The 27,967-nt window shown below is 43.7% G+C and overlaps 1 protein-coding gene across 1 annotated transcript in view; it reads right to left on the bottom strand.

Moving 5' to 3' along the window:
* PSTPIP1 (proline-serine-threonine phosphatase interacting protein 1) overlaps nucleotides 1–27,967 on the bottom strand; it is a 195,106-nt gene that overhangs the window by 54,789 nt on the left and 112,350 nt on the right. The window contains exons 4-7 of the mRNA XM_073579350.1: nucleotides 24,197–24,231; nucleotides 23,776–23,882; nucleotides 22,186–22,248; nucleotides 13,403–13,501 (exon numbers count right to left, since the gene is read on the bottom strand). Of these exons, the coding sequence (XP_073435451.1) occupies nucleotides 13,403–13,501; nucleotides 22,186–22,248; nucleotides 23,776–23,882; nucleotides 24,197–24,231 (304 nt within the window). The remainder of the gene's footprint in view (nucleotides 1–13,402; nucleotides 13,502–22,185; nucleotides 22,249–23,775; nucleotides 23,883–24,196; nucleotides 24,232–27,967) is intronic.

Genomic DNA, 27,967 nt, shown 5'->3' with positions numbered 1-27,967 from the left:
CCGTTGCTTCGTAAAAAACTTCGCCCCCGTCGAGCCCGAGCCCTGCAATACTTGCTGAAGCAAATGGATGGAAGATTCAATGGCGAGAACCGCAGGAGGGGGTTTTCCGAGATCTCAAAGCCGCACTCTCGGACGCCCCGGTGTTGGCTTATGTGGATTTCTCGCAGTCGTTCATACTGCACACCGACAGGAGTCTACATGGGCTAGAAGCTGTGTTGTCACAAGTCCAAGATGGCCGGGAAAGAGTGATCAGGTACGGTAGTCAATCACTCCATGACTCCGAACTTAATCCCAACAATTAGTTCCTTTAACCCCTTTACCCCCAAGGGTGGTTTGCACGTTCATGACGGGCCAATTTTTACAATTCTGACCACTGTCCCTTTATGAGGTAATAACTCTGGAAGGCTTCCATGGATCCCACTGATTCTGACATTGTTTTCTCGTGACATATTGTACTTCATGTTAGTGGTAAAATTTCATTCAAATAACTTGCGTTTATTTGTGAAGAAAATGGAAATTTGGCAAAAATTTTGAAAATTTTGCAATTTTCCAACTTTGAATTTTTATGCCCTTAAATAACAAAGATATGGCACACAAAAAAACTTAAGCAACATTTCACATATGTTTACTTTACATCAGCACAATTTTGGAACCAAAATTTTTTTTCTTAGGAAGTTATAAGGGTTAAAAGTTGACCAGCGATTTCGCATTTTTGCAACACCATTTTACGGACCACATCACATTTGAAGTCACTTTGAGGGGTCTATATGATAGAAAATACCCAAAAGTGACACCATTCTAAAAACCACACCCCTCAAGGTGCTCAAAACCACATTCAATAAGTTTATTAACCCTTCAGGTGCTTCACAGGAATTTTTTGAATGTTTAAAAAAAATGAACATTTAACTTTTTTTTTCACAAAAAAAATTACTTCAGGTCCAATTTTTTTTATTTTACCAAGGGTAACAGGAGAAATTGGACTGCAAAAGTTATTGAGCAATTTCTCCTGAGTATGCTGATACCTGATATGTGGGGGGACCCACTGTTTCGGCGCATGGCAGAGCTCAGAAGGGAAGGAGCGCCGTTTGACTTTTTCAATGCAAAATTGGTTGGAATTCAGATCGGACGCAATGTCACATAATTTTTATTTTCCCAAGGGTAACAGGACCCTAAAAGTTATTGTGCAATTTGTCCTGAGTATGCTGATACCCCATATGTGGGTGTAAACGACTATTTGGGCGCATGGCAGAGCTCGGAAGGGAAGCAGCGCCATTTGACTTTTTTGGCTGGAATTGAGATTGGACACCATGTTGCGTTTGGAAAGCCCCTGATGTGCCAAAACAGTGGAAACCCCCCACAAATGACACCAATTTGGAAACTAGTCCCCCCAAGGAACTTATCTAGATGTGTGGTGAGAACTTTGACCCTCCAGGGCTTCACAGAAGTTTATAACGTACAGTCGTAAAATTAAAAAAAATCACTTTTTCCAAAAAAATGATCTTTTCACCCCCAATTTTTATTTTCCCAAGGGTAACAGGACCCAAAACCTTATTGTGCAATTTGTCCTGAGTACGCTGATACCCCACATGTGGGGGTAAACGACTATTTGGGCGCATGGCAGAGCTCGGAAGGGAAGCAGCGCCATTTGACTGTTGGCTGGAATGGGGATTGCCGTGCCGCGTTTAGAAAACCCCTGATGTGTCTAAACAGTGGAAACCCCCCACAAATGACACCATTTTGGAAACTAGACCCCCCCAAGGAGCTTATCTAAATGTGTGGTGAGCACTTTGAACCCCCAAGGGCTTCACAGAAGTTTATAACGCCCGGGCGTGAAAATAAAAAAATCATATTTTTTTCCACAAACATGATCTTTTAGTCCCCAATTTTTTTTATTTTCCCAAGGGTAACAGGAGAAAATGGACCCCAAAAGTTGTTGTCCAATTTGTCCTGAGTATGCTGATACCCCATATGTGGGAGAAAACTACTGTATGGGCACACATCGGTGCTCGGAAGGGAAGTAGTGACGTTTTGGAATGCAGACTTTGATGGAATGGTCTGCGGGTGTCGTATTGCCTTTGGAGAACCCTAGCCCTAACCCTAATGGAAAAATGGAAATAAATACATTTTTTTAATTATTATTTTTTCCTAACTAAGGGGGTGATAAAGGGGGGTTTGATTTACTGTTTATGGTGGGTTTTTATATTTGGCAGCTGTCGCACGCTAAAAGACGCATTTTATTGTAAAAATAGTTTTTGCATCACCACATTTTGAGAGCTATAATTTTTCCATATTTTGACCCACCGAGTCATGTGAGGTCTTATTTTTTGCGGGACGAGTTGACATTTTTATTGGTACCATTTTCGGGCACGTGACATTTTTGATCACTTTTTATTCCGATTTTTGGACGCAGAATGAGCAAAAACCAGCATTTCAAGAATTTCTTTTAGGGGGTACGTTTACATCGATCTGCGTGCGGTAAAATTGATAAAGCAGTTTTATTCTTTGGGTCAGTACGATTACAGTGATACCTCATTTATGTCGTTTTTTTGTGTTTTGGCGCTTTTATGCACTGAAAACAATTTTATATAAAAAAATAATTATTTTTGCATCGCTTTATTCTGCGAGCTATAACTTTTTTTTTTTTCGCTAATGATGCTGTGTGGTGGCTCTTTTTTTGCGGGACAAGATGATGTTTTCAGCGGTACCATGGTTATTTATATCCATCTTTTTGATCGTGCGTTATTGCACTTTTTGTTCGGCGGTATGATAATAAAGTATTTTTTGCTTTGTTTTTTATTTTTTAAGGTGTTTGCTAAAGGGGTTAACAATGGGACAGTTTTATAGGGCGGGTCGTTACAGATGCGGCGATACTTATTATGTGTACTTATTGTTTGGGTTTTTTTATTTCATTTCTAAAAAAATGAATTTATTAGGGAATATTTTTTTTTAATTTATTTAGCGATTATTTTTACACCTTTTTTTTTTAACTTCATTATACTGTCCCAGGGGGGACATCATTGTCATGTGTGAGATCGCTGATCTGACACATCACAGATCGCTGTGACAGATCAGCGATCTGACACAGGCAGTGCTGGAGGCTTCCTCATGCCGGCGCTGTGCAGGCATGAGGAAGCCGGCTCCCTGCAGGCCCCTGAAGGTCCCCGCCGCCATACTGGATCCGGGGACCTGCAGGGAAGGAGTCCCCCGGAGCAACTCTGCACATCGCGCTGCTCCGCGGGTCTCAGGGAAGCACGGAGGGAGCTCCCTCCCTGCCGATGCTTCCCTAAACCCCCAGTAAACTGCGATCGTGTTTGATCACAGTGTGCCAGGGGTTAACGTGTCGGGGGCGGTCCGTGACCGCCCCTGACACATAGTGCCGGGTGTCAGCTGTGATAATCAGCTGACACCCGGTCGCGATCAGCATCGCTCACCCCGTGAGCGCCGCTGATCGCGCTAGACGTACTATCCCGTCCATGGGCATAGGGGCCCGGGTCCCATGGACGGGATAGTAAGTCTCATGTCAGAAAGGGGTTAAGCTCGAGCTCCTTGCGGTAGTGTGGGCCATGACGGAGCGGTTCGCAGAGTACCTGGCGGGCTCTGAGGTGGTGGTACAAACGGACAACAACCCGCTGGCCCACCTCGATAATGCCAAATTAGGGGCCCTGGAGCGACGATGGATGGCCCGAATGGCCAAGTTCAAGTACATGATCATCTATAAACAGGGAGCGGAGAATGTGCATGCGGACGCCCTCTCCAGGATTTGACACAACCCCGGGGCGAAACCGAGACGACGAACTAGAAGGAGAAGAAACGCCGTTCGCTCTGGCCCCCGCTGGATTCACAGCTACCACCCGAGAACAGTCCCACATAGGACTCACTAGGGGCCTGTTAGAAGAGTCCCAGGACAAATGGATCCAGCAGCAACAGGAAGATGGAGAGATTGGGCCCCTGCGTCAATGGGTGGCCACCAGCAAGATACCTAACGACACTCAGAGGCAGACTTTGACTAAGGACACGTTGTTGATGCTACATTAATGGGAGAAATTGGTAATCAGAGGAAGACTATTGTACCGAAAAGCAGTGTCGTAGACAACATCAGCGATAGCTTGGCAGATAGTAGTATCGGGAGCCCAACTTAGTGAACTAGCTCGAGAGGCCCACGAAAAAGGGGCTCATTTTGGGGCTCAAAAGACTTTTCAGTGGTTGCAACAGCTAGCCTACCATCCTCACCTGCAAACCGCTGTGGAAGAAGCTTGCCGTGCATGCCGTCTGTGTGAGCTAACTAAACCGCCCACACAACGGGCCCCAGTACAGACAATAGTAAAGTCAGCACCCCTCGAACTCTTGATGATAGACTATTTGACCATTGGCCCCACGCACCAGGGGTATGAACACTGTCTCATCATGGTGGACCATTTCACCAAATTCGCTGTGGTAATCCCTACTCGAGATCAAACTGCGGAGTCAGCCGCCCATGTGATTTGTAAAAAAACTTCATCCAAGTCTACTGCTGCCCCCAAAGGATCCATTCAGATCAGGGTGCTTGCTTCCTGGGAAAAGTCATGGAAGAGCTACACCATCTATATGGTATCGATAAATTACGTACCACTCTGTACCACCCCCAAGGGAACGGAGCCTGTGAACGATTTAATCGGACATTAATTCAAATGTTATGCACCCTGGAGAGCGACCGAAAAGCCCGCTGGCCTGAATACATCCCTGTATTGTTGTGGGTTTATAACAACCGGGTACACTGAGCTACTGGTTACACCCCTTACTCGCTGCTATTTGGCCGAGAAGGTAAGGGAATCATGGAGGTGGAGTTAAATCCGGAAGAGAAACAACCATGGACAGGGGTCTCCTCGTGGGTCCGGAACCACCGGCATCAGCTGCAAACCCTGCACCGAATCGTCCACCAAAACTTCAGGACCTGGAACATCCAGGAGGGACTCTACCTCAATCCATCGACCTCCAGGCTGGAGATCGGGTACGCGTACGAGATCAGTGCCCTCAAAACATGTTGGAACCCCGCTGGGAAGAAAATCCCTATCGGGTGTTGCGCCGAGTAAGCCCCAAAGGGCCCGTGTATGAAATACAATCTGAAAAAGGTGGTGACTACCCTACCCATATCGTACACCGTAATATGTTACGACCCTGTACCTCCACCGACCCTGCACAGCCCGAGGCCCCTCCTCAGGTCTCAGAACCTTTTCCAGCAGTACGGGATGAGGACGACGAGGAAGACCTCCCAGCAGTAAAAGCAGACACTTCGAGAGATAATATTCCAGTGGACCCAGTCGACCCACCAGGCCCGGTTGACCAGCCACCTTCCACCACCCCAAAGGACACCACCAGTGTTGAACCACGGCACTCCAAGCGGTCAACAGCTGGCAAACCCCCCGAATGCTACGAACAGGGTCAGTTCGTGTGGCAGAAGAAGCTTTCGTCTCAAGAAACCGGTCCAGGCCTTCCCAAGCCCTCGCCCGAGAACTGGCAAGCATACAGGATGGGGGAGTGTAGGAGGAGGAGTCACCGCTGTGTGCCCGGGCAAGAACCAAGGGGACTGTCACCAAGGTTCCTGGGGGACTGTTTCCGGGCGACATAATTAGGGGACGGACCACAGAGTTCTAGAAAGGTTGGAGGAGGAGCTAGTATAAAAGGGGCTGAGGACACCAACAGAAGGCAGTCCACGAAACAGGAGAGAAGGTGCAAGGAAGCTAGAGGGCAACAGAGAGCCAGAGCCAGAGACAAGAGAGGAGAGCAGCGACTGGAGATCCAGAAGGGAGACTCACCACAGACAGAAGGGAGACAGCACCGAGCCATCCAGCAGAGGAACTACGACCGTCCGTCAGCGCTCCTAGCGGCCGCCACCGCCCGACTCCAGCCCGCGGTTGCGGCCTGTCCGCTGCCGCCCGCAGCTGCCACCACCCGACTCCAGCCCGCAGCTGCAGCCTGCCCACTGCTGCCCGCAGCTGCCGCCACCTCATCCCAGCTTGCGGCTGCGGCCTATCCGCTGCCACCCGCGGCCCCCGCAGCTCGGCTCCGGGCTGCGGCCTGTTCGCCGCCACCTGCGGCCGCCGCTGCCCGTCCCCATCTTGTGGCTGGGGCCTTCATTGTCCAGTCCCCGGACAACACAGGACCACCTCCGCCGCGAGGCGCAACGCAGAGGAACTCTCCAGGGACCTGCTGTGCCCCCACTTCGCCTGGGCGTAGGAACGTCTGAAGGCTCCGTCAGATCCTCGTCGGCTGGCCCAGCGGCTGAAGCATCGCCGATCAGCACTCAATCAGACATCAGAGAGGATAAGTGACACGTTGTAGTTAACATTCAGGACCCGTAGTCTGCCATACCGCGGCCCTATAGTGACCGGTCTTTGCCGGGTTAGTCGTGTTTGTGTTACCAGTGTATTCTTGTTTTGCTCCCTGCGAGGATAACTGCTGTTAGCTAGTTTTGGTTGCTCGAGATATCCCCTATAGGCATCTACATATATAAAAAAATCCGTCTTATCCGCTATCTCTCAGAAAACTCTCTTCTCAACCCTCTCCAATCCGGTTTCCGCTCTTTACATTCTACTGAAACTGCCCTCACTAAAGTCTCTAATGATTTACTAACAGCTAAATCAAATGGTCACTACTCCATGCTAATTCTCTTGGATCTCTCTGCAGCATTCGACACTGTGGATCATCAGCTCCTCCTCACTAAGCTCCGTTCCATTGGCCTCAAGGACACCGTTCTCTCCTGGTTCTCCTCCTATCTCTCTGACCGCTCCTTTACTGTATCTTTTGCTGGCTCCTCCTCCTCTCATCTTCCCCTTACTGTTGGGGTTCCTCAAGGATCAGTCCTAGGCCCCCTCCTCTTCTCTTTGCATAATGCCCCTATTGGTCAAACAATCAGTAGATTTGGTTTCCAGTACCATCTCTATGCTGACGACACCCAATTATACGCTTCTTCTCCTGACATAACGCCAGCCTTTCTAGAAAACACTGGCAATTGTCTAAACGCTGTGTCTAACATCATGTCCTCACTATATCTGAAACTGAACCTGTCAAAGACTGAACTCCTTGTGTTTCCTCCCGCTACTAATGTACCTATACCCGACATTGCCATTTCCGTGTGTGGTTCTACTATTACTCCTGTTATGATTGAGTCACCATAGGAGGCAAAAATAGAAATGCTAGCTAAGTCCAGAAAACCAGAGAAGTTGGCAGCTATCGGATTGCAGACCCCTGAACCTATCAACACAACTAGCAGTAGCCGTGGGGGGCTCCTACGATGCCCTAGGCCCCTCGATCACAGCCGGAGGACTACATAGCCTAAAGACAGAAAGGGAAATCTAAACTGCCCCAGAGCAGACCCCAAAGCAAAAGGCAGCCCCCAACATATAATGATGGTGAAGCAAGAAGAAAGAACAAAACACAGACAGAAAGACTGAGCAAAGATGGGGCCCCAGCTAGCTTAGATAGGAAAGGACAGGAAGGCTGCTGTCTGCAATCCGTGAAAAACCCTATGAAAATAAGAGCCAACAACTGACAGTAAAAAAGGCCCTGAAGACGCTAGGCTTCAAAAAAGCTATGTCAGTACTCAGGAATATTCTGAAGACAGAGCAACAGGCAAAAGGAGATTCAGCTCACCCCAGCAGGGAATGGCAGAATCCAGAAAAGCAAGGAAAACAAAACACTAATGCAAAAAGGCAAAGCAGAAATCTTAGCTTTAGATGAGCAGGAATCAGACTGGTTTCCTAGAAGTCCACAGAGAAATCACCCGCAGGCCAGAAGGGCGTCGGCAGCCTTATATCCAGTCATTAACTCCACTCCGCCAGTCATCATCATCAGCCTCAGGTGTTTGACAATCAGGCTCACTACCTTTCTTCACCAGAAGAGGGAGTTCCTCGGGCCTCAGTAGTGAAGGGGAAAATGAACTCACAACATACTCCCCAGCAACATGCCCGCTGTCTTAGGGTCATACTTGACTCTGAGCTTTCCTTTGTCCCCCACATCTGATCACTGGCTCGCTCTTGTTATCTGCACTTCAAAAACATTTCTAGAATTCGACCTTTTCTTACTTTTGACTCTGCAAAAACTCTGACTGTTTCTCTTATTCATTCTTGTCTCGACTATTGTAACTCCCTTCTAATCGGTCTACCTCTTACCAAACTCTCCCCCCTCCAATCTGTCTTGAATGCAGCTGCCAGGATCATATTTCTCGCCAATTGTTACACCGATGCCTCTACCTTGTGCCAGTCATTACACTGGCTACCCATCCACTCCAGAATCCAGTACAAACTTATTACCCTCACCCACAAAGCTCTTCATTGCTCAGCACCACCCTACATCTCCTCCCTTGTTTCAGTATACCATCCTACCCGCGCTCTCCGTTCTGCTGATGACCTGAGGTTAGCATCCTCAATAATCAGAACCTCCCACTCCCGTCTTCAAGACTATACACGTGCTACGCCAGTTCTTTGGAATGCACTTCCCAGGTCAATACGATTAGTCCCCAATCCCCACAATTTTAAGCGTGCCCTGAAAACGCATTTATTCAGACTGGCCTACCGCCGCAACACATTAAGTTAATCTATCCCTATGTGGCACAGCCAAAAGTTTTTTACCATAACCAGGTTCCCCGCATCATGTTCCCACATGCTTTATGCATCCATTAGCCCTCTGCATCCGTACTGTTACACACTTACACACTTAACATTATGGCTGGTCCATATAATCAGGGCAACTGTTCAGGGCCGTTTTTAGGGGGGGACAGGGGGTGCAATCACACGGGGCGCCACCAAGCAGGGGGCGCCGCCGCCTCCTAGCCAGAGCCGGCGCAATCCGGTACTTTGTTGCAGCGCCGCGGGCACGGCCAGCGCGTGCAAGATGACATCAAATCAATTCACACGGAGGGAGCGGAGGAGGAGAGGAGCCGAGGAGGGACTCTCTAGCGCTGTGCTGCTCCCTTGCCTGCAGCTGCAGTACGTGTACGCCACCTCGCCCACGGTGCACTGATACGTCACATGCACGTCGTGCAGTGACCTGACCCAGCCGGCAGCCCCCGCGCCCTAATACCTGCTGCAATTGCAATGCAGTGCCGGCTATTGGGTCATGGTGACGGTGTATCTCGTCTCATCTCTCATTCTCTAGGGAGTCACACGTGCGCGCCGCCCGTTACCTACCCAGTATGACTGGAGTCTGTTTGGCCTGCCCTGCCTGACTGCGACCTGTCACCTCACCTGCTATTATCATTTATCTTCATCGGTCACAACAGGCGCGGTGGTGTGGGGCGGGCTGTAGCAGTCAGTCACCACTCACCATTTGGCTGGCAGTTAGTGTGCACGGACGGTATAGCAGGACAGTGAGGGGGCGCTGCCTGTTGGGGACCTGTTGGAGACACTTACCTGCCTATGGGGACCTATGCTGTCTATTGGGGACCTGTGCTGTCTATTGGGGACATTTACCTGCCTATTGGGGACCTATGCTGCTGCCTATAGGGGACCTATGCTGCTGCCTATTGGGGACCTATGCTGCTGCCTATTGGGGACCTATGCTGCTGCCTATTGGGGACCTATGCTGCCTATTGGGGACCTATGCAGTGTGCATATGAATTGGTTCATAGTATTTTTTTCTAACTATATTCCGGTTCTCCAGTGGTCCGAGGGACGGTGATCTGCTGGCCCCATGTTTAAAAAGTTGGAGGACCCCTGCCCCAAAATGTACCTAGATTGCCCACAGTGTATCGGGGGGGGTAATCTCTAAAGCTAATAAAAACATACTTGCGTTCTACAATGGCGGAAGAAAGATTATCGGCCCTGGCTATTTTATCGATCGAGAGCGAGTTGGCAGAGGAAGCAGACTATTCTGCTGCAATAGACCTTTTTGCAGCAGCAAAGTGCAGGAAAGTGAGCCTTTGAACTTCGATGCCTTTGAGGATTGGATTGATGCAAAGGTAAGACACGCTTATCTAAAGTATTCAGCATGTTAATGTTCGGGGGGGGGTGCTTTTTCGATGTTCGCCCTGTTGGCAAAATTCCCTAGAAACTGCGCTGCAACTGTTACCACCCACCTTTCGTGTCTCCCCTTTTTCCCTCATAGATTGTAAGCTTGTGAGCAGGGCCCTCATTCCTCTTGGTATCTGTTATGATCTATGTGATTATTGTTATGCTGTAATGTATATTGTCTGTACAAGTCCCCTCTGAAATGTAAAGTGCTGCGGAATATGTCAGCGCTACAGAAATAAAATTTATTATTATTATTATCGTAAAGTTCATCCCGTCTCCCGTCTCGTCACTGCATCCTGCGTACCTGCGATTACTACACAAGCGCAGTGGTTGGGATTTAATCACATGCCCACTGTGCTTCTATTAGACTCACCTGTGATGCGGGTTTACGAGCCGCAGCATGTGATGTTCTGTAGCAGAGATGCTAGGTGCATATTTTTAACAATAGAATGTCACTACACCATGTTCCAAATTATTATGCATTTTCCTAAATGGTCGGTGCAAATGACAGTCAGTCTAATAAAAGTTATCACCTGTTAGAGTATTGTGAGGTAGCGCTGTCATTCAAGTAGGGGATACTCGCTCAGCAGCCACAAAATCAGATCCGGCACAGGTTTTCATAAAGCATAACACAGTCCATGCGGTTTATTCCTCCTTCATAAACCCATAGAAGCAACATTTACAGCATAGCGTCCATTATAGCTTCACTCTGGTTAAGCCTGTGGTCACACAGGTTACTCAATGTCCATACTCAGGCTCTTCAGCCTCATCATTATCTCACCCACATCAGGGTTTCTTCATGGCTGTTTCGCCACGCTGCAGACGTCCACTCTCTTCTCTGGGACACTCAGACGCTGGCAGCCATGACACACAGCCATTCCACAGGCTGTTAGCCAGGAGATGCTTCTCCTAGCGGGACATTCCACACTGGACCAACCGGGCCCCAGCATTCACCTCATGTGACCTACCCTGGCCACCTTATATGGTCCGTAGCCACGCCCACCGGGTCACATGGCTATGACCTCATCACAGGTCCTTCAACCACTCACATATACACTTTACAATAGTGTTAATAAACACACCCCCTGGGTGGGTTTGGAGGTAACTAGTTCCTGACACATTGAACCAGCACCTCAGCAGTATCACTGCTGATTAACACACACATAAATCTCCATCTCAAGGCCACCCACCTTGAGATACATAACGGTCATTCCGTATTTCGCCATTCATCCATTCTCCTGGGACATCCATACAGCGCCCCCTAGCTGACACAGTGGTTACTACACCACAGTATACATCGAATTTTATTGAAGAAACCCCCCAATGATAACAGTATAATCTCCAAAATGAATAAAAACTCAAAAAATGCACTGTTCCAAATTATTAAACAAGGTTACTTGGTGTTTTCATTGCGTTTTTGTGTGTGTTTTTTACATGCAGTTTTATTGCATTTTGGATTCTGCGTTTTTGGTCTCTTCTTGACGTGTCCTATTTTACATAAAGCTGCTTTGTTTTTGATACTTCCTAGTATTTGGCTTTAATAAAACTTTATTGACATAGTCATGCGTGGATCCACATGCGTTTTTGATACCTTTGTTTTTACCTGGGAGGCAAATCTACACATATATAGGAGAAATTGCCATGTTACTAATTTGAAACTCACACCACTGGTCAGTTTAAACTGATTAAAAAAAAAAAAAAAATCAGTGGGCAGGAGATTTCTATAAGTCCCATCCTCTTTGCTGGAACTGTAAGTAGCTCCATGTTTGATGTAGTGAAAATACGCAGCGTCAAAAACTCATCGTGGGCACAAGGCCTTACTGGCTTGAGCACTCCTATTTTACATGCTAAGAAATTCCAGTTTTACTTAATTAACCAAAGAGATATTTTTTGTTGGTGCCCTGCTAATGTTCTTATGTGGCTTGTGCTGTTCTGTACATGTCGTCTTTGTGATAAATAGAGAGGAAGCACTGGGAACATCTGCCTTTTTGAAGTCATCGGTTCCTTTTAAAATACCTTCCTCATTACCAAAGTACATTGTGCCGAACACAAAACTAACCAGACTTGGTTTGTGCTAATACAATTGCAGACACAATGAGCCTTTGAGATGAATACTAAAATGTAGATAAAATGATCATCTCAAAGTGGGGAATGATATACTGTACACAGAATATTGAAAATTCAATAGGAATTGAAAATCTGCCCCAGAAAAATATAGTCTAAATGGTGTAGTCAAGGACATAATCTCTCGAAGAGGGTTTACTGTGTCGGGTTATTAGATACAGTATATCTAAACAATACCTGACTAATGGGACACGCCATGGACTAGTATTACACTGATAGAAGTAGGCACAACTGAACCAGAGAGAGTATGACGTGGTCGGTGAACGATAGCACTTGTCCGAACAACCAATCTTATGAACATAGCTAGATTTAGACCGTTTATTAGATTACAATAACAATGAAACAACCAGCGTCAAACAATCAAGGATTCATAAAAAGATGCCTTGATGAACATAGTTTTATGTTGGAATATGTTTGTTGCAACAACTCCATTCCTGTCTATGAGTGTTTAGTTCCTAGATTTGTATGCTGTTTATAAAGTTAGGACAAAGAAAAACTCCCAAAGGCTCACACAGGGATAGCATGTGACTGTATTTCCTGTTTCTCCTGTGTCTGTGTATTAGAGAAGCAGCCTGCTGCAGATGATGCACATCGGGACCGGAGTGTGCGGCTGCATGTATTTCTCACAAGTGTGACCTCGGCCTTAGCCTAGGTTCACTCAGAGTTTTTAGCCTGAGGTTCACAAAAAGTTTTTTTCATGTGGATTTTTGGGCAGATGCAGTACAAAACCCACATCAAAGCATATTCAAAGAGTATTTGTAGGGGTCTTCGATGTGGATTTTGTAGCAGCTCTGCTTCAAAATCCACATTAAAAAAACTCTGTGAACCTAGCTGTCTGTAGGTTACTGAGCACAATCCTGGTGACAGGTTCACTTTAAACTGCTTGGCATTTTTGGAACCTGAATCAGTTAAAAGAAGCTCAAGAGACTGAACATATGAACCGAAATTAATTTTTAAATCTAAATGCATATGTTTCTTCTCTATAACGTTTAATTAGCACTTTTTCAGGTGCAAAATATCCTCCAATAAAAAGATGTGGAGTGCACATAACCTTAGGGATGGCTTACTATAGATCAAACATACAAATAATTCATAAGCCAATATAGAAATCCATCAAACAAACTTTTATACCCTGGCCTGTAAATATAAGGCGGTTGTAACTCACTACCTCTATATAAGGCTGTTAAATAAATGTGTATTTGCACATTTAAATGGAAACTTGTTTTATTCTGCCCACTTACTATTCCATAGAGTAGTGTGAACTATAAGTGACTAAGTTAGGTATTCTTTACCTTCTCCACTTGCTTAGCGTTTCCAGCTATGGTCACGCGCTCAAAGTTTAGTTGCGCTTCCTCTGCCTCCTTGCACTTTTGCTCATAATTTTTCTTTGACTAAGTAAGAAATGAAAGCGAGAGAGTAAGCATGAAAATACATTGGCACAAAGTACAAAATCACTGATTAAGCAAATTATTTTCTATTCAAATAAACCACTATATTTGGAACAATTGAACAGAACCTTTCAGTAACACTACTGATGTGCAAGCAGGGATACTGGAGGATAAATGCGATTCTCCCTGCCACTACCAACCCGACTTCTTAATTGACAGTGGAGACAGAGGGTCTTCAGTATAAAGTCATCTCAGCTCTTCACTAGTAGTCAAGAGGCAGGGGCAGTACCAGGGAGGATAAGGGAAGCCCAGTGATTTGTCTGCAGTGGTCACATGTAGGTAAGTTATACCTATTTTGTTTTTTGGATAAGCAACATTGCATTTCTTTTTTATGAAACAAGATAACACCTTTAAAGTTGCTCATCTTTTTATGTAGATTCAAGTATGGAATATTCTAAAATATAACAAGCAAAGATACAAATACTTGAAGAGAACCTGACATCTGATGCATGCTGCCTAATCCACGGGCAGCATGCATCAGACACTGACTGTATGACCTCGGTCAGTTATGTCCGACTCTGAAATTCTGTGGAATTTCAAAGAAAAATATACTTTAAAAGCAGCAGGGAACCCTCTTCTCCCCACACCTGCTCCCCTAGAGTGACAGGTTTCTATACAAACATTCGTATAGGGAAAGATTTGTTAGTCACTGTCAGCAGGTGGGGAGAAGCCGCTGGTGACTAGGGCGTGAATCGGGCAGCATGTATCAGCTGTCAGGTTCTCTTTAATACACTGTGCTGTCCTATGGTATCAATTTGCATGAGATTATGTCGCAGTTCATTATGATCACTCCTCTATGGCTCATTATCTAAAGAAGAATATAATGCTGTCTGCAGAACCTGCAGAGCACAAATCAGATTACTAAAGCTGACAATGAATTGAGGCTTGCAAGAGACGTCAAAAGCAATAATAAAGGATTTATGGGATATGTCAAAAGTAAAAGAAAAGTCAAAGATGCTATAGGATTTTTACAGGATGAAAATGATGAAATGGTAAGACAGGATGTTGAGAAGGCCGAACTTTTAAATTCCTATTTTGCATCTGTTTTCTCTCAGAAAGGAAATGTAACGTCAACTCTTCTTCACTGTCCTATTAAGGGAATAGAAGGATCCAGGATATCTATGAACAGAAATATAGTGAGGAAACACTTAGCTAACCTAAATGAATTCAAGTCTCCAGGTCCATGAATTACACCCCAGAGTATTGAAGGAGATAGCAGAAGAAATTTTTGAACCGCTCTCCATAATCTTTGAAAATTCGTGGAGAACAGAAGAAGTCCCAGAAGACTGGAGAAGAGCAAATGTTGCTCCTATCTTCAAAAAGGGGAAGAAGGTGGACCCAGGCAACTATAGGCCGGTGAGTCTGACTTCTATACCAGGAAAGATCTTTGAATAAATTATTAAACAACATGTATGTCAGTTCCTGGGTAAGAATTAAGTGATTAAGCAGAGTCAGCATGGGTTTGTAACTAATAAGTCATGTCAGACTAACTTAATTTCCTTCTATGACAGAATCACTGATTGGGTGGATCAGGGAAATGATGTAGATATAGTATATAGAATCATAGAATCATAGAATCGTAGAGTTGGAAGGGACCTCCTGGGCCATCTGGTCCAACCCCCTGCTCAAAGCAGGATTCGCTAAATCATCCCAGTCAGATGTCTGTCCAGCCTCTGTTTGAAGACTTCCATTGAAGGAGAACTCACCACTTCTCGTGGCAGCCTGTTCCACTCATTGATCACTCTAACTGTCAAAAAGTTTTTTCTAATATCTAATCTGTGTCTCTTCCCATTCAGTTTCATCCCATTGCTTCTAGTCTTTCCTTGTGCAAATGAGAATAAAGTTGATCCTTCTACAATGTGACATCCCTTTAGATATTTGTAGACAGCTATTAAGTCTCCTCTCAGTCTTCTCTTTTGCAAACTAAACATTCCCAAATCCTGCAACCTTTCCTCATAAGACAGGGTTTGCAGACCGGTCACCATTCTGGTCGCTCTTTTCTGAACTTGCTCCAGTTTGTTGATGTCTTTTTTAAAATGTGGTGCCCAAAACTGGACACAATATTCCAGATGAGGTCTGACCAAAGAGGAGTAGAGGGAAATAATGACTTCACGTGATCTAGACTGTATGCTTCTGTTAATACATCCTAGAATTGCATTTGCCTTTTTTGCTGCTGCATCACACTGTTGACTCATATTCAGTCTGTGATCTATTAGTATACCCAAGTCTTTTTCACATGTGCTGTCACTTAGCCCTATTCCTCCCATTCTATATATGCTTTTTCATTTTTATTGCCCAGATGTAGTACTTTGCATTTCTCCCTGTTAAAAACCATTCTGTTAGTTGCTGCCCACTTCTCCAGTTTATTTAAATCTTTTTGAATCCTCTCTCTCTCTTCTCTAGTATTAGCTATCCCTCCTAGCTTTGTGTCATCAGCAAATTTAATCAGTTTACCCTCAATTCCTTCATCTAAATCGTTGATAAAGATGTTGAACAATACAGGGCCCAGGACAGAGCCCTGTGGTACCCCACTTGAGACATTCTTCCAACTGGATGTGCAGCCATTTACGACCACTCTTTGGGTCCGATCACTAAGCCAGTTATGAATCCACCTAACAGTTGCCTTGTCCATTCCATACTTAGTCATTTTTTCAATAAGGATTGTATGAGAGACTTTGTCAAATGCTTTGCTGAAGTCAAGATATACTATATCTACAGCATTTCCTTGATCCACCCAATCAGTGATACCGTCATAGAAGGAAATTAAGTTAGTCTGACATGACTTATTAGTTACAAACCCATGCTGACTCTGTTTAATCACTTCATTCTTATCCAGGTATTGACATACATGTTGTTTAATAATTTGTTCAAAGATCTTTCCTGGTATAGAAGTCAGACTCACCGGCCTATAGTTGCCTGGGTCCACCTTCTTCCCCTTTTTGAAGATAGGAACAACATTTGCTCTTCTCCAGTCTTCTGGCACTTCTCCTGTTCTCCAAGAATTTTCAAAGATTATGGAGAGGGGTTCAAAAATTTCTTCTGCTATCTCCTTCAGTACTCTGGGGTGTAATTCATCTGGACCTGGAGACTTGAATTCATTTAGGTTAGCTAAGTGTTTCCTCACTATCTTTCTGTTTATAGATATCCTGGATTCTTCTATTCCCTTAATAGGACAGTGAATAACAGTTGATGTTGCATTTCCTTTCTGAGAGAAAACAGATGCAAAATAGGAATTTAAAAGTTCAGCCTTCTCAACATCCTGTCTTACCATTTCATCATTTTCATCCTGTAAAAATCCTATAGCATCTTTGACTTTTCTTTTACTTTTGACATATCCCCAAAATCCTTTATTATTGCTTTTGACATCTCTTGCAAGCCTCAGTTCATTTTCAGCTTTAGCTAATCTGATTTGTGCCCTGCAGGTTCTGCAGACAGCATTATATTCTTCTTTAGATATGCCTCCCTCTTTCCATTTTATAAACATTTTTTTCTTCCTTTTTAGCATGTGCTTAAGTTCTGTGTTCATCCATCCTGGTTTCCTTAAATGCTTCCTATTCTTCCCTCTTTTCGGAATTGTTAACAACTGTGCTTTGAGAATTTCATTTTTCAAGATTTCCCATCCTTCCTGGACATTTTTGTCTTTAAGGATATCCAGCCATTGGATCCCTCCAATTCTCTTTCTGAATCCCTTAAAATCTGCCTTTCTGAAATCTAACCTTGACGTCTGAGTCTTCACAGGTCTTCCACCTCTAGTAATCCAAAATTCTAAAATAGCATGGTCGCTACCTCCTAGGGTCCCAGCCACTTTTACCTCCTCAACCATTTCCTCCCTGTTTATAAGGATTAGATCCAAGGTAGCAGTTCCCCTTGTTTTCTCCCTTACCTTTTGGAAGATAAAGTTGTCAGCAAGAGAGGATAAGAATTTCCTTGACCTGTTAGTTTTGCCTGAGAGAGATTCCCAACAAATGTCTGGATAGTTGAAATCTCCCATGACAACTATGTCATATTTTTTGGAGAACTTGGCCATCTGATGCATAAAGAGTTCATCTATATCTTCGGCTTGCACAGGCGGCCTGTAGTAAATGCCTACAATGGTGTCCTTTCCATTGTTCTGTCCTTGTATTCTTACCCAAACAGTTTCCACAGAACTCCCAGTCTCTGAAGCTTCAATCTCTGTGCAGATATACGCGTTTCGAACATACAATGCGACACCCCCTCCTCGTTTATCAAGTCTATTTCTTGCAAATAAGTAGACTTGACTACATCTTGACTTCAGCAAAGCATTTGACAAAGTATCTCACACAATCCTTATTGAAAAAATGACTAAGTATGGAATGGACAAGGCAACTGTTAGGTGGATTCATAACTGGCTTAGTGATCGGACCCAAAGAGTGGTCGTAAATGGCTGCACATCCAGTTGGAAGAATGTCTCAAGTGGGGTACCACAGGGCTCTGTCCTGGGCCCTGTATTGTTCAAGATCTTTATCAACGATTTAGATGAAGGAATTGAGGGTAAACTGATTAAATTTTCTGATGACACAAAGCTAGGAGGGATAGCTAATACTAGAGAAGAGAGAGAAGATTCAAAAAGATAAACTGGAGCAGTGGGCAGCAACTAACAGAATGGTTTTTAACAGGGAAAAATGCAAAGTACTACATCAGGACAATAAAAATGAAAAAAGCATATACAGAATGGGAGGAATAGGGCTAAGCAACAGCACATGTGAAAAAGACTTGGGTATACTAATAGATCACAGACTGAATATGAGTCAACAGTGTGATGCAGCAGCAAAAAAGGCAAATGCAATTCTAGGATGTATTAACAGAAGCATACAGTCTAGATCACGTGAAGTCGTTATTGCCCTCTACTCCTCTTTGGTCAGACCTCATCTGGAATACTGTGTCCAGTTTTGGGCATCACATTTTAAAAAAGACAAACAAACTGGAGCAAGTTCAGAAAAGAGCGACCAGAATGGTGACTGGTCTGCAAACCCTGTCTTATGAGGAAAGGTTGCATGATTTGGGAATGTTTAGCTTGCAAAAGAGAAGACTGAGAGGAGACTTAATAACTGTCTGTAAATATCTCAAGGGCTGTCACATTGCAGAAGGATCATCTTTATTCTCATCTGCACAAGGAAAGACTAGAAGCAATGGGATGAAACTGAATGGGAGGAGACACAGATTAGATATTAGAAAAAACTTTTTGACAGTTAGAGTGATCAATGAGTGGAACAGGCTGCCATGAGAGGTGGTGAGCTCTCCTTCAATAGAAGTCTTCAAACAGAGGCTGGACAGATATCTGTCTGGGATGATTTAGCGAATCCTGCTTTGAGCAGGGGGTTGGACCAGATGGCCCAGGAGGTCCCTTCCAACTCTACGATTCTTTGATCCTTCATTCACAAAGGACCATGGAAATTTTTTTGTGTGGAGGAAAGACTATTTATATGTAGTCATGAATATAGAAAATGATTCCTTACACTTAGAGATGTCAGACTCTACCCCTGCCCTAAGATGTAGTAATTGTTGCACACAGTAGCTACATTCAAGTGTGGAGAGTTACTTTGTGTGATCCCAGTGCCCTCCAGACCATGGATGTCTGTTGCTCACTTCCCCTCCTGTCAGCACCTATTCCAGGCCTGCAAAATTTCAAGCTCTGGGCCTCCACCATCGGCAGGTTCTAGACCAATTCTGCTAAACACAGATCTCACTTTTAATGAGCTTGCTCAAATGCCCTGTTACATCTATATGCAAATATACTGATAGCAGTGTAGAATAAGCAAGGAATTACTTCTTATGTCATAGTAGGAGGATTAGCTGAGCAGAAAGTTAAAGCTGCTGAACAGAACTGTCACTTATCAAGAAGTGCCCACCAAAAAGCAACAAAGAAGTGAAGAGACTGAAGAGCTGTGTGCTGCTGAAGACACATGTTCAGAATGACCCTTTAAGTAACTGTGCATTTTTACTGGATATATGATGTCTGTATGCTTCTTTATTACTGTTATACACCTCTAACAACTATTCTTACTTAATATAATAATGTCCCAAGCATACTCAGAGCAGACCTTCAGAATATGTTGGTGCTCTCCACAAATAAAGATATGGTCTTAGAATAGGAATAGTTGGACCATAGGCCCCATAAAAAATGAAACCATAGGCAAATTAATAGCATTGACCAATGGCTCATGTAACATACCAGATTATTTACTAGGTGCTTTCTTCCTTTGCTGTTAAGAGGATTGAGTAGTGCATCTACAAAACCAGCATTTGAGGGAAGAGTAAAACATTTAAAAGGTTATTTTCAAAATAGTAAGTTATTCCATTAGGATATCTTGCTGATCATTGGGGGCCAGACTTCTTGGACGCCCTATAATTCTGAAACTGAGTCTCTTTAGCCTGGGCACCAATCTCTGAAGAGCTCATTCATGAATAGAACAGTGGTGCATATGTTTGACATTCATGTCCTTCTTTGTCTATGAAACTGCCAGAAATAGACATAGTGCTTGGCTATTTCCAGTAGTCCCATGAACAGTGAAAGGAGTGGAAGTCGAGCATGCACATCTCTGTTATACTTGAGATGAAGCTCTGCAGAACTTCTGGGTTTCAGAGTCCCTTTCTTGGGTTTGCTAAGGGTCCCAGCTGTTGGACCTTCAGAAATCAGTAAGATATCTGTTTTTCTATGGCTAGAAGATAACCTGGTAGGATAGTAAATGACCTGGTAGGTGTATTTTCATATTATAATACCAGTGGTGGTCCACACAGACCACCACTGGTGTCATAAAAAGCAGGGGAGATCTGACTGTGGATTATGCAGTTTTCTATACTATAGTCTGTAACGATAAAGAAAAAAGTAGCATACTCCAGCATACCTACTACTGTATATGGGGAATATATCCTAATAAAGGCAATATAGCAACAAAATACGATATGATTGATGCTGGTATTAGGGGTGGCAAATTGTCTTCTAGACTAGCGCGCCTCGAATCCCGGTGGATCTGGACGCTCAAAACTGTGCACCCTCATGGGCTGAATGAAAATCTGAGCTTTGCCCCATTTTTGGAGTAGGAATCCAGTTTGTGATTTTTCCATTTATAGCTGTTTCCCTGTCACATGTTTTTAACTTTTATTTTTATATATTTTTTAGTGTTGTCTATATGAGTACTTCTGGAGTCCGAGATGCTTGTTGGCCTATGGATGAAGTGAACCTGGATCTGTTTTTTCATCTGGACCTATTCAGTTTTTGAAGAGTGGTGTTCCATCAATAATGTGTCATCTGTGTGATTCAGACATTGTTAATGTGGTATTAGGCATGGTTTATACTTAAACATTGTGTGCATTGTCATGATTCGATACGCATTTGCCTGATATAACCTATTGCATCGTATGGAGGACCTATATACAGCTATCCATATTATTTTATATGAGGAGAGCTGCATGTAATTGAATTTTAGTATTTATCTCCTGGAATATGACAGTACATATATATTTATATATTTTCTGGTGATATCTGATGGTTTTTCGCCATGTTTTACTCTATGCAATATGTCTTATCACTAACATTGTCTGGTAACATGCATTTTTGATTATGTAACCTTTTCAAATATATATTTTTTGGCTCCTTTATGTGGGCTTTGGTCAGCAGTATCATTTTTGTGTCATGCGTATACATACATACTTACATTATATAGCGCCTTTTTGGAATATCAATATTTTTAATGTTCATTTGTTGTTTTTTATATTGCCTCTATGTATTTGCCTGTTCCTTTAGGGCACCAGTTATTTCATATGCCTCTATGTGGGTGGTATAATTGCACTGCTATGTATTACAGCGGGCTGTGGTCTTCCACTCATACAGGGCATTGGTGCCCTTAGTGAATATGGCGCTCATGTTTGTTTGGATTTTTTGCGCGTGGGCGGCTTTCCCTGCTCAGCGCGGCCAGATGATCCTGCCTCCTGGCCGGCGCATGGCAGCCTTGGGAGTCCGGTCACGTGGGGCCCCGCGTCTTCCGGGCGTCACGGCCGTGCATGTGCTGTGCGGGGGGGCGGATCTATGATTGCCTGGGCAGCGATGACGCACATCCGGCCATTACAATCAGAGATATTTCCGGCCCTGGTACTATTTATAGCACGTCTTATTACTGTGTCATAGCGCCCCCTGACGAAGGTTCCCGAAACGCGCGTCAGGGCGGGCACCGGATCTCTTCTCTTGCCTGCGTGCACTTGCACATACTTGGTATGTAGGACGTACTCATTGCCTATTAGATGGTTATCCTCAGTGTATCTTTGTGCTATCACTGTTCAATTGAGTACGCTATGTTCTGTCACTGTATATGGAATGATGGTTATATATTTTTCTGTCCCCCTTATATGGGTTATATTGAAGCAGCATGTGTAGACTATGGTGCCTTTTTGTGACAAGCTATCAGCTATCATTTTAAATCTGTATTGTTCCTTGCCCTGTGTCCAATAAAGCAATTTTATACATTTTGACCTTTGTTGTCGTTTTGGAAGGTTTTTATCTTCCCTCTCCTCTCTATAGTCTGTAACGAGCAGAATCTGTACTAATCCACACTGAAAATCACTGCTTCCACGTTAAGTCTTCCCTTGAAACCCTCCCTAGGAAAACGTACGTCCACTGTTTTCTTGTACAGAGTCACTTTATTCTTCTGGAGTCGCTCCATAGCATTTTCATACTGCATGGGAAAACATTGCAATACTGTTAGCAAAAGAGTTAAGTTCTTGCAGTAGTAACAATAGTACCATACAATGCAATTAATAGAAACTGAGTCTAAAAAATGGACACTTCAATTCAAAACTGATTAACTGAGCAGAAAATGTATCTGACAGACTAAAAATAACATTTACAGCATACCCATAGTAGGAGCCAGTCTACTGGAAGTATCTCTCTGTGCGCCATTATGAACAGTGCAATATGTTTTTTTTTTTTTTTTTTGCTTCTTGGCCAATATGAACCCTACGACCCTTGTTGTTTTAATTGGTGAAGGTCAGGTCACGACAGTAGGACCCCTTATGACCAAATATTTTTGTCTCCTCAACAACTGTGGGGAATAGCAGTTGGCCACCATGTGAGCATATTATCTGGGGACCCTTTTAGCAAAAAAAAGGATTGTACAATGCTGAGAACTCTTTAATGTAAAAAAAAAAGGGAAAAACAAGAAAATCCGTAAGAATTAAAAAATATTATATTATAAAATACATTGCGCAGAAGTAATGTAACCGTTTCATAGTGCCTAATATAGGATTGTTAGTGGTAAGGAAAGAACAAAACCACAGGTGGAAACGTACTGGTAATTATAATTCCAGTGGAATAATAGGGAAATGGTGAAACTGAGTCACATTAAAAGCTACAGAGAACATACAGTAGATAGAACATTGTAACATTAATCCCTTATGGACGCAGCCATTTTTCATTTTTGCCATTTCATTATTTCCTCCTGTTCTTTGAAGGGCTATAACTTTTAGATTTTTGCATTGACATAGATGTGTAATGGCTTGGTTTTTTTCTGGAACAAGGAGCATTTCAGAATGGCATCATTGATTTTACCATACAATGTACTAAAAAGAGGTAAAAAATGCTGAAAAAAATTAAATTGCACCATTTTTTTTTTTGTTTTGTTTACATGGCAATCAATTTCCGGGTACAATTATAGTGATACTAAACTTGTATACTGCATTGATTTTATTCATTAAGTGTTGAAAGATAAATTGGAAAAAAAAGATTAGTTTGTTTTCTGAGACCCATAACTTTTTATTATTCCATAAATAGAGCTATGTTAGGGCTTGTTTTCTGTGTGGTGAGCTGACTTTTTTTTAATGGAAGCATTTTGGGTACATCAGCATTTTGATTATGATGGCATGCTTATGTCACATAAATGTCACTGTCAGAGATTGACAGCAACATTTAAGGGGTAACAGCAGCGATAAGAGTTCGCTCTGGTCACTGCTGTTAGAAACATGTGCTGGCTATACAACACAGCCAGCGCCGTCCTGGGTGGAGATGGCTCAGTTCGTGAGCCCAATCCATACAGGTGGCTTTATGATGTAATAGTATGTTAGTGTGTGCTCACTTTATCTGCTGCTGTGACTTTGATGTGGGATTTCTAGAAGTAATCTATCCATTTTAAATCTTCTATTTACATTTTTTTCCCATACCATCTGAATTTGATGTCATATTTTAAGGAAAATCCTTTAACTTTTACCTTTTTCCTCAACTCCTTCTGCCTCTCTCTGAAGTCTTCTAAGCTGCGAATCTCTTCTTTCAATGTCATTGCAAGCTGAATATGGGAATTCCCAATATTCTCGATTTCTAGGAAATTTTGTAGTAATAGGAGAAAAAGCAAATTTTATAGATTTGAAATTTTGCAATCACTGTGATTCTAATATTAGAATCCATTGTGATAGGATTTTTAATTGATTCTCAAGCTATTTTCACAGCATGCAACACTACTCTAACCATCGTAGCCAACCAGAAAAGAACGAATGGACCTATGGACAGGTCCACACACATGGACCTATGGACAGGTCCACACACACATGTAGGTTATTAGTAATATTCTACGGTATAACAATGCAGAACCTCCAAGTCTTATAAGAATCAAATAATTTAAACAGCAAACTTACGTTGTTTTAATGTATCAAAGGATTCACGTAGTTTGCTGGAATAGATACACATACAAGCCATTAAAAATGGAAACACATTTTAGCTCACAGGAAATAATAGTAGGCAGAAACAATGACTTCTATCTTTTGTTACATATTAATTTCAGATTATACTGATTATGATACAGCATCACTGAATTACACACTAAACTGTTGGATTGGAGCTCCTTGGACTCACCACAGGACAGGATTCTCTAACTTTGCTGATATTATTGGGCATGCAGGAACAATGATATCTAAGTTTCTTTTCTAATTAGTCCATGAAGAATAAATACTGGTCTAGTGATTATATTCATTGAAGACTCAAAAGGGACATGTCTTCTGCTTTTGGGTTCATTATTACATTAGAGGCTGTGCCCCAGGAGGATCCTTTGATGGGCTAGTAAAACCGTGCATTAGGCTAGAGCTACATAATACCATAGAGGTCACTTGCTATTCACAGCCAAAAATTCAGCATTACCGCAACTCCCTGATGACCCCAATGTTATTGCCTCACAGCTACGGGATCAGAGTCAACACCAGGGCAGAGCTTTCTCAGAAATGGCATCAAGGACAGATTGATATTCTGCAGAAATTATAGGAATTGGACTGCACAGGACTGGGGAAAAGTTATTTTTATCTGACTAGCCCACCTTCAGACTGTTTGGGACATCTGGAAGAAAGATTCTCAGGAGAAGAAAAAGTGTGCACTACCATGAGTATTGTGTCCAGGGTCGCCATCAGGGCACTACTGCCCTGACTGGCATATGGGGCCCGATCAGCAGAGGGGGCTGGCATCAGGCCCAGTCTCTTGTGCCAATCGGGCCTGACGGCAGGATTCTTCCAGTGCAGTAACTGAACCTGTGTCTGAGACACAGGTTCAGTTGACCTCTAATGCCATGCAGGCCCACACAGCAATAGTTAAAGCCGCCAGCCAATCGGAGGCTTGCAGCTGACGTCAGTGCACACGTTGCCGGCGTATGACGTCATTGTCATTCGCCGGCCAGTGCGCACTTGAAACGCCTGGAGGGATCAACACCGCAGGAGCGCAGCCAGGTAAGGAGAAAGATTTCTGGTTTTTCATTTTTATTGAAAGCGGCAAGTCGCAATATGTTTCACCGGCAAGATGGAGACACATGGACCATGTGTCTCCAACCTGCCTGGGGCAGGATGGAGACACAGGGGCAGGATGGAGACACGGGGGCAGAATGGAGACAAGGGGCAGAATGGAGACAGGGAGAAGGAAGGGAGACACGGGGGAAGGATGTGAGACATGGGGCAAGGATGGAAGACATGAAGGAAGGACGGGAGACACAAGGGCAGGATAGAGACACAGGGGCAGGATGGGAGACATGGGGGCAGGATGGGAGACATGGGGGACAGAATGGAGGCACAGGTGGCAGGATGGAGACATGGGTCAGGATGGCGACAGGGGTCAGGATGGAGACAGGGGTCAGGATGGAGACATGGTGCAGGAATATGGGGATGGAGACAGATGGTGCAGGATCATGGGGCAGAATGGAGACAGATGGGGCAAAATGGAGACAGATGGGGCAGGATGGAGACAGATGGGGCTGGATCATGGGGCAGGATGGAGACACATGGAGCAGGATCATGGGGCAGGATGGAGACAGATGGTGCAGGATCATGGGGCAGATGGGGAAGGATGGGGAGATCATATGGGGCAGGATGGGACATCACATGGGGGCAGAATGGATACTCATGAGGGCAGGATTGGAGAACATATGGCTGGAGCCAGGAATGAAACACACGGGGGACCAGGATGGGGACTATTATTACCATAGGGGCCAATTAAGGATTATTACTGCAGTGATGTATATATTTTATTTTTTGAGGATACTGTTTTAAATGGGGGAGGGGGTCCTGTTACTGTGCAGAGTGACACTGTCGCCTTTTTTCTTCATCTGGTGTAGTGTAGAATTTGAGAAAAAGTAATGTGTTCTGCAAGTGGAGCTCTAGATAACTGTTATTTCCTGCAGAGACGAGCTCTGGCTGGAAGATATGACGCGGTCGGTGCTGGATGAAGATGAAAAGCAAAGATGAAGGACTTCACCTAGAGACGTCACTGGTGAGTCAGTGTGTTACCTGTACACTGACACTATACACTGTATACTATATACAGTGGTCCTGTGTACAATGTCACCAGTGGTCACTGTATTACCTTTACACTATACACTATATACAGAGCCCCTGTGTATAATGTCACCGGTGATCACTGTATTACTTGTACACAGACACTGCATACTAAGTACAGATCTCCTGTGTATAATGGCACCTATGGTGATATTAGTATTGTGGGTTTTTTATTAATGATCAGTATTGTAGTATTCAGTCACTATGTGGTGGTAATATGTTGTCCGGCCATGGTGTTGTGGTATTTGTTCCTTGTATGTGCTATTATTTAGTCACTATGTGGTGGCAATATGTGGTCTGGTCATGGTGCGGTGGTATTTGTTCCTTGTATGTGGTATTATTGGTCACCATGTGGTGATAATATGTGTCTGGTCATGGTGCGGTGGTATTTGTCCCTTGCATGTGATATTATTGAACATTTTAAAAATTGAAAAATAAATAAAAATATACCTAAATTGTATTGGATATTTTAACTAATGTTTAATAGGTTAGAGTAGAGTAGGGCCCGGCCAAAAGAGTCTACCTTGTCGTGGTGGCGGCTTAAAAAATCTTTTGGCCAAAACAAAAGCTGCTGGCTATATGTGTGATCTGGTGATGGGAACTGTTAATGTGTGGAGAAGTGGAGATTTTCCAAGAGAGAGTGGTGGAACTGTGGACAGTTCGAGAGGTGGAAGCAGGGCTGGGGTGGAGCCTGGGTGGAGTCTCAAGGGGCCCTGAAAGTTTTGTCAGTATGGGGCCACCAAAATTCCTATTGGCAGCCCTGATTGTGTCATGCCAACAGTAAAGTATCCTGAGACTATTCACCATTCATGTGTGAAATTGCTTTTCATCCAAAAGACTGGGCTCACGAACAATTTTTCCTAAGATCACTGCCATGAATAAAGATTGGTATCTAAGTATCATCCAAGAGCAACTTCTAATGATCAGGAGTGATTTTATGATGAACAATGCTTTTTCCAGAATGACGGAGCACCATGTTACAAGGCAAAAGTGATAACTAAGTGGCTCGTTGAATAAAGCATTAACATTTTTAAACTGTGGCCAGTAAATTTCCCTGATCTCAATCTCATTTATAACCTGTGGCCAAATCTCAAAAAGTGAGCATAATAAGCATGAGAGGGAAAATTGCAGAAGTAATAAACGTGATATATTTGTCAATAAAAGTTTAAAAACTTATGAAATGCTTATACGGTAATTGTACATCTGTAACCAATTATTGTTGTGCTTCAGTCTCAAAACTTTTGTCCATGTCCGTAAATGTAAAGGGGACCTGTCACCACAGAAACAAACACCATTTATCTGCAGACACAGCAGCAAACTGGCAGGTAAATGGCATTTCAATGCTCCCTGACCGCCTTATTGAAAGTTGAGCTACCAGGAAAATATTTACGCATTTTCTCCTGGAAGCCGCCAGCTTTCAGTCATGAAGGCATGCATGGAGCGGCTATACTCACTGCAAACAGCACTGCTCCCTACACTGTGAATGGGTGCTGAAAGCATGCCCTGGCACTTTGATTGATAAATCGCTCTGCACAGATGTGAGCGATGACTGAAGCCGATCTGTACATGCATCTATTACTGAAAGCCGGCAGTTCACGG

This window comes from Dendrobates tinctorius, unplaced genomic scaffold, assembly GCF_039654945.1.
Source record: "Dendrobates tinctorius isolate UK_male_01 unplaced genomic scaffold, ASM3965494v1 ptg000062l, whole genome shotgun sequence".
In the NCBI taxonomy this organism is placed as follows: domain Eukaryota; kingdom Metazoa; phylum Chordata; class Amphibia; order Anura; family Dendrobatidae; genus Dendrobates; species Dendrobates tinctorius.
This window is presented reverse-complemented; position numbering and strand designations above follow the sequence as displayed.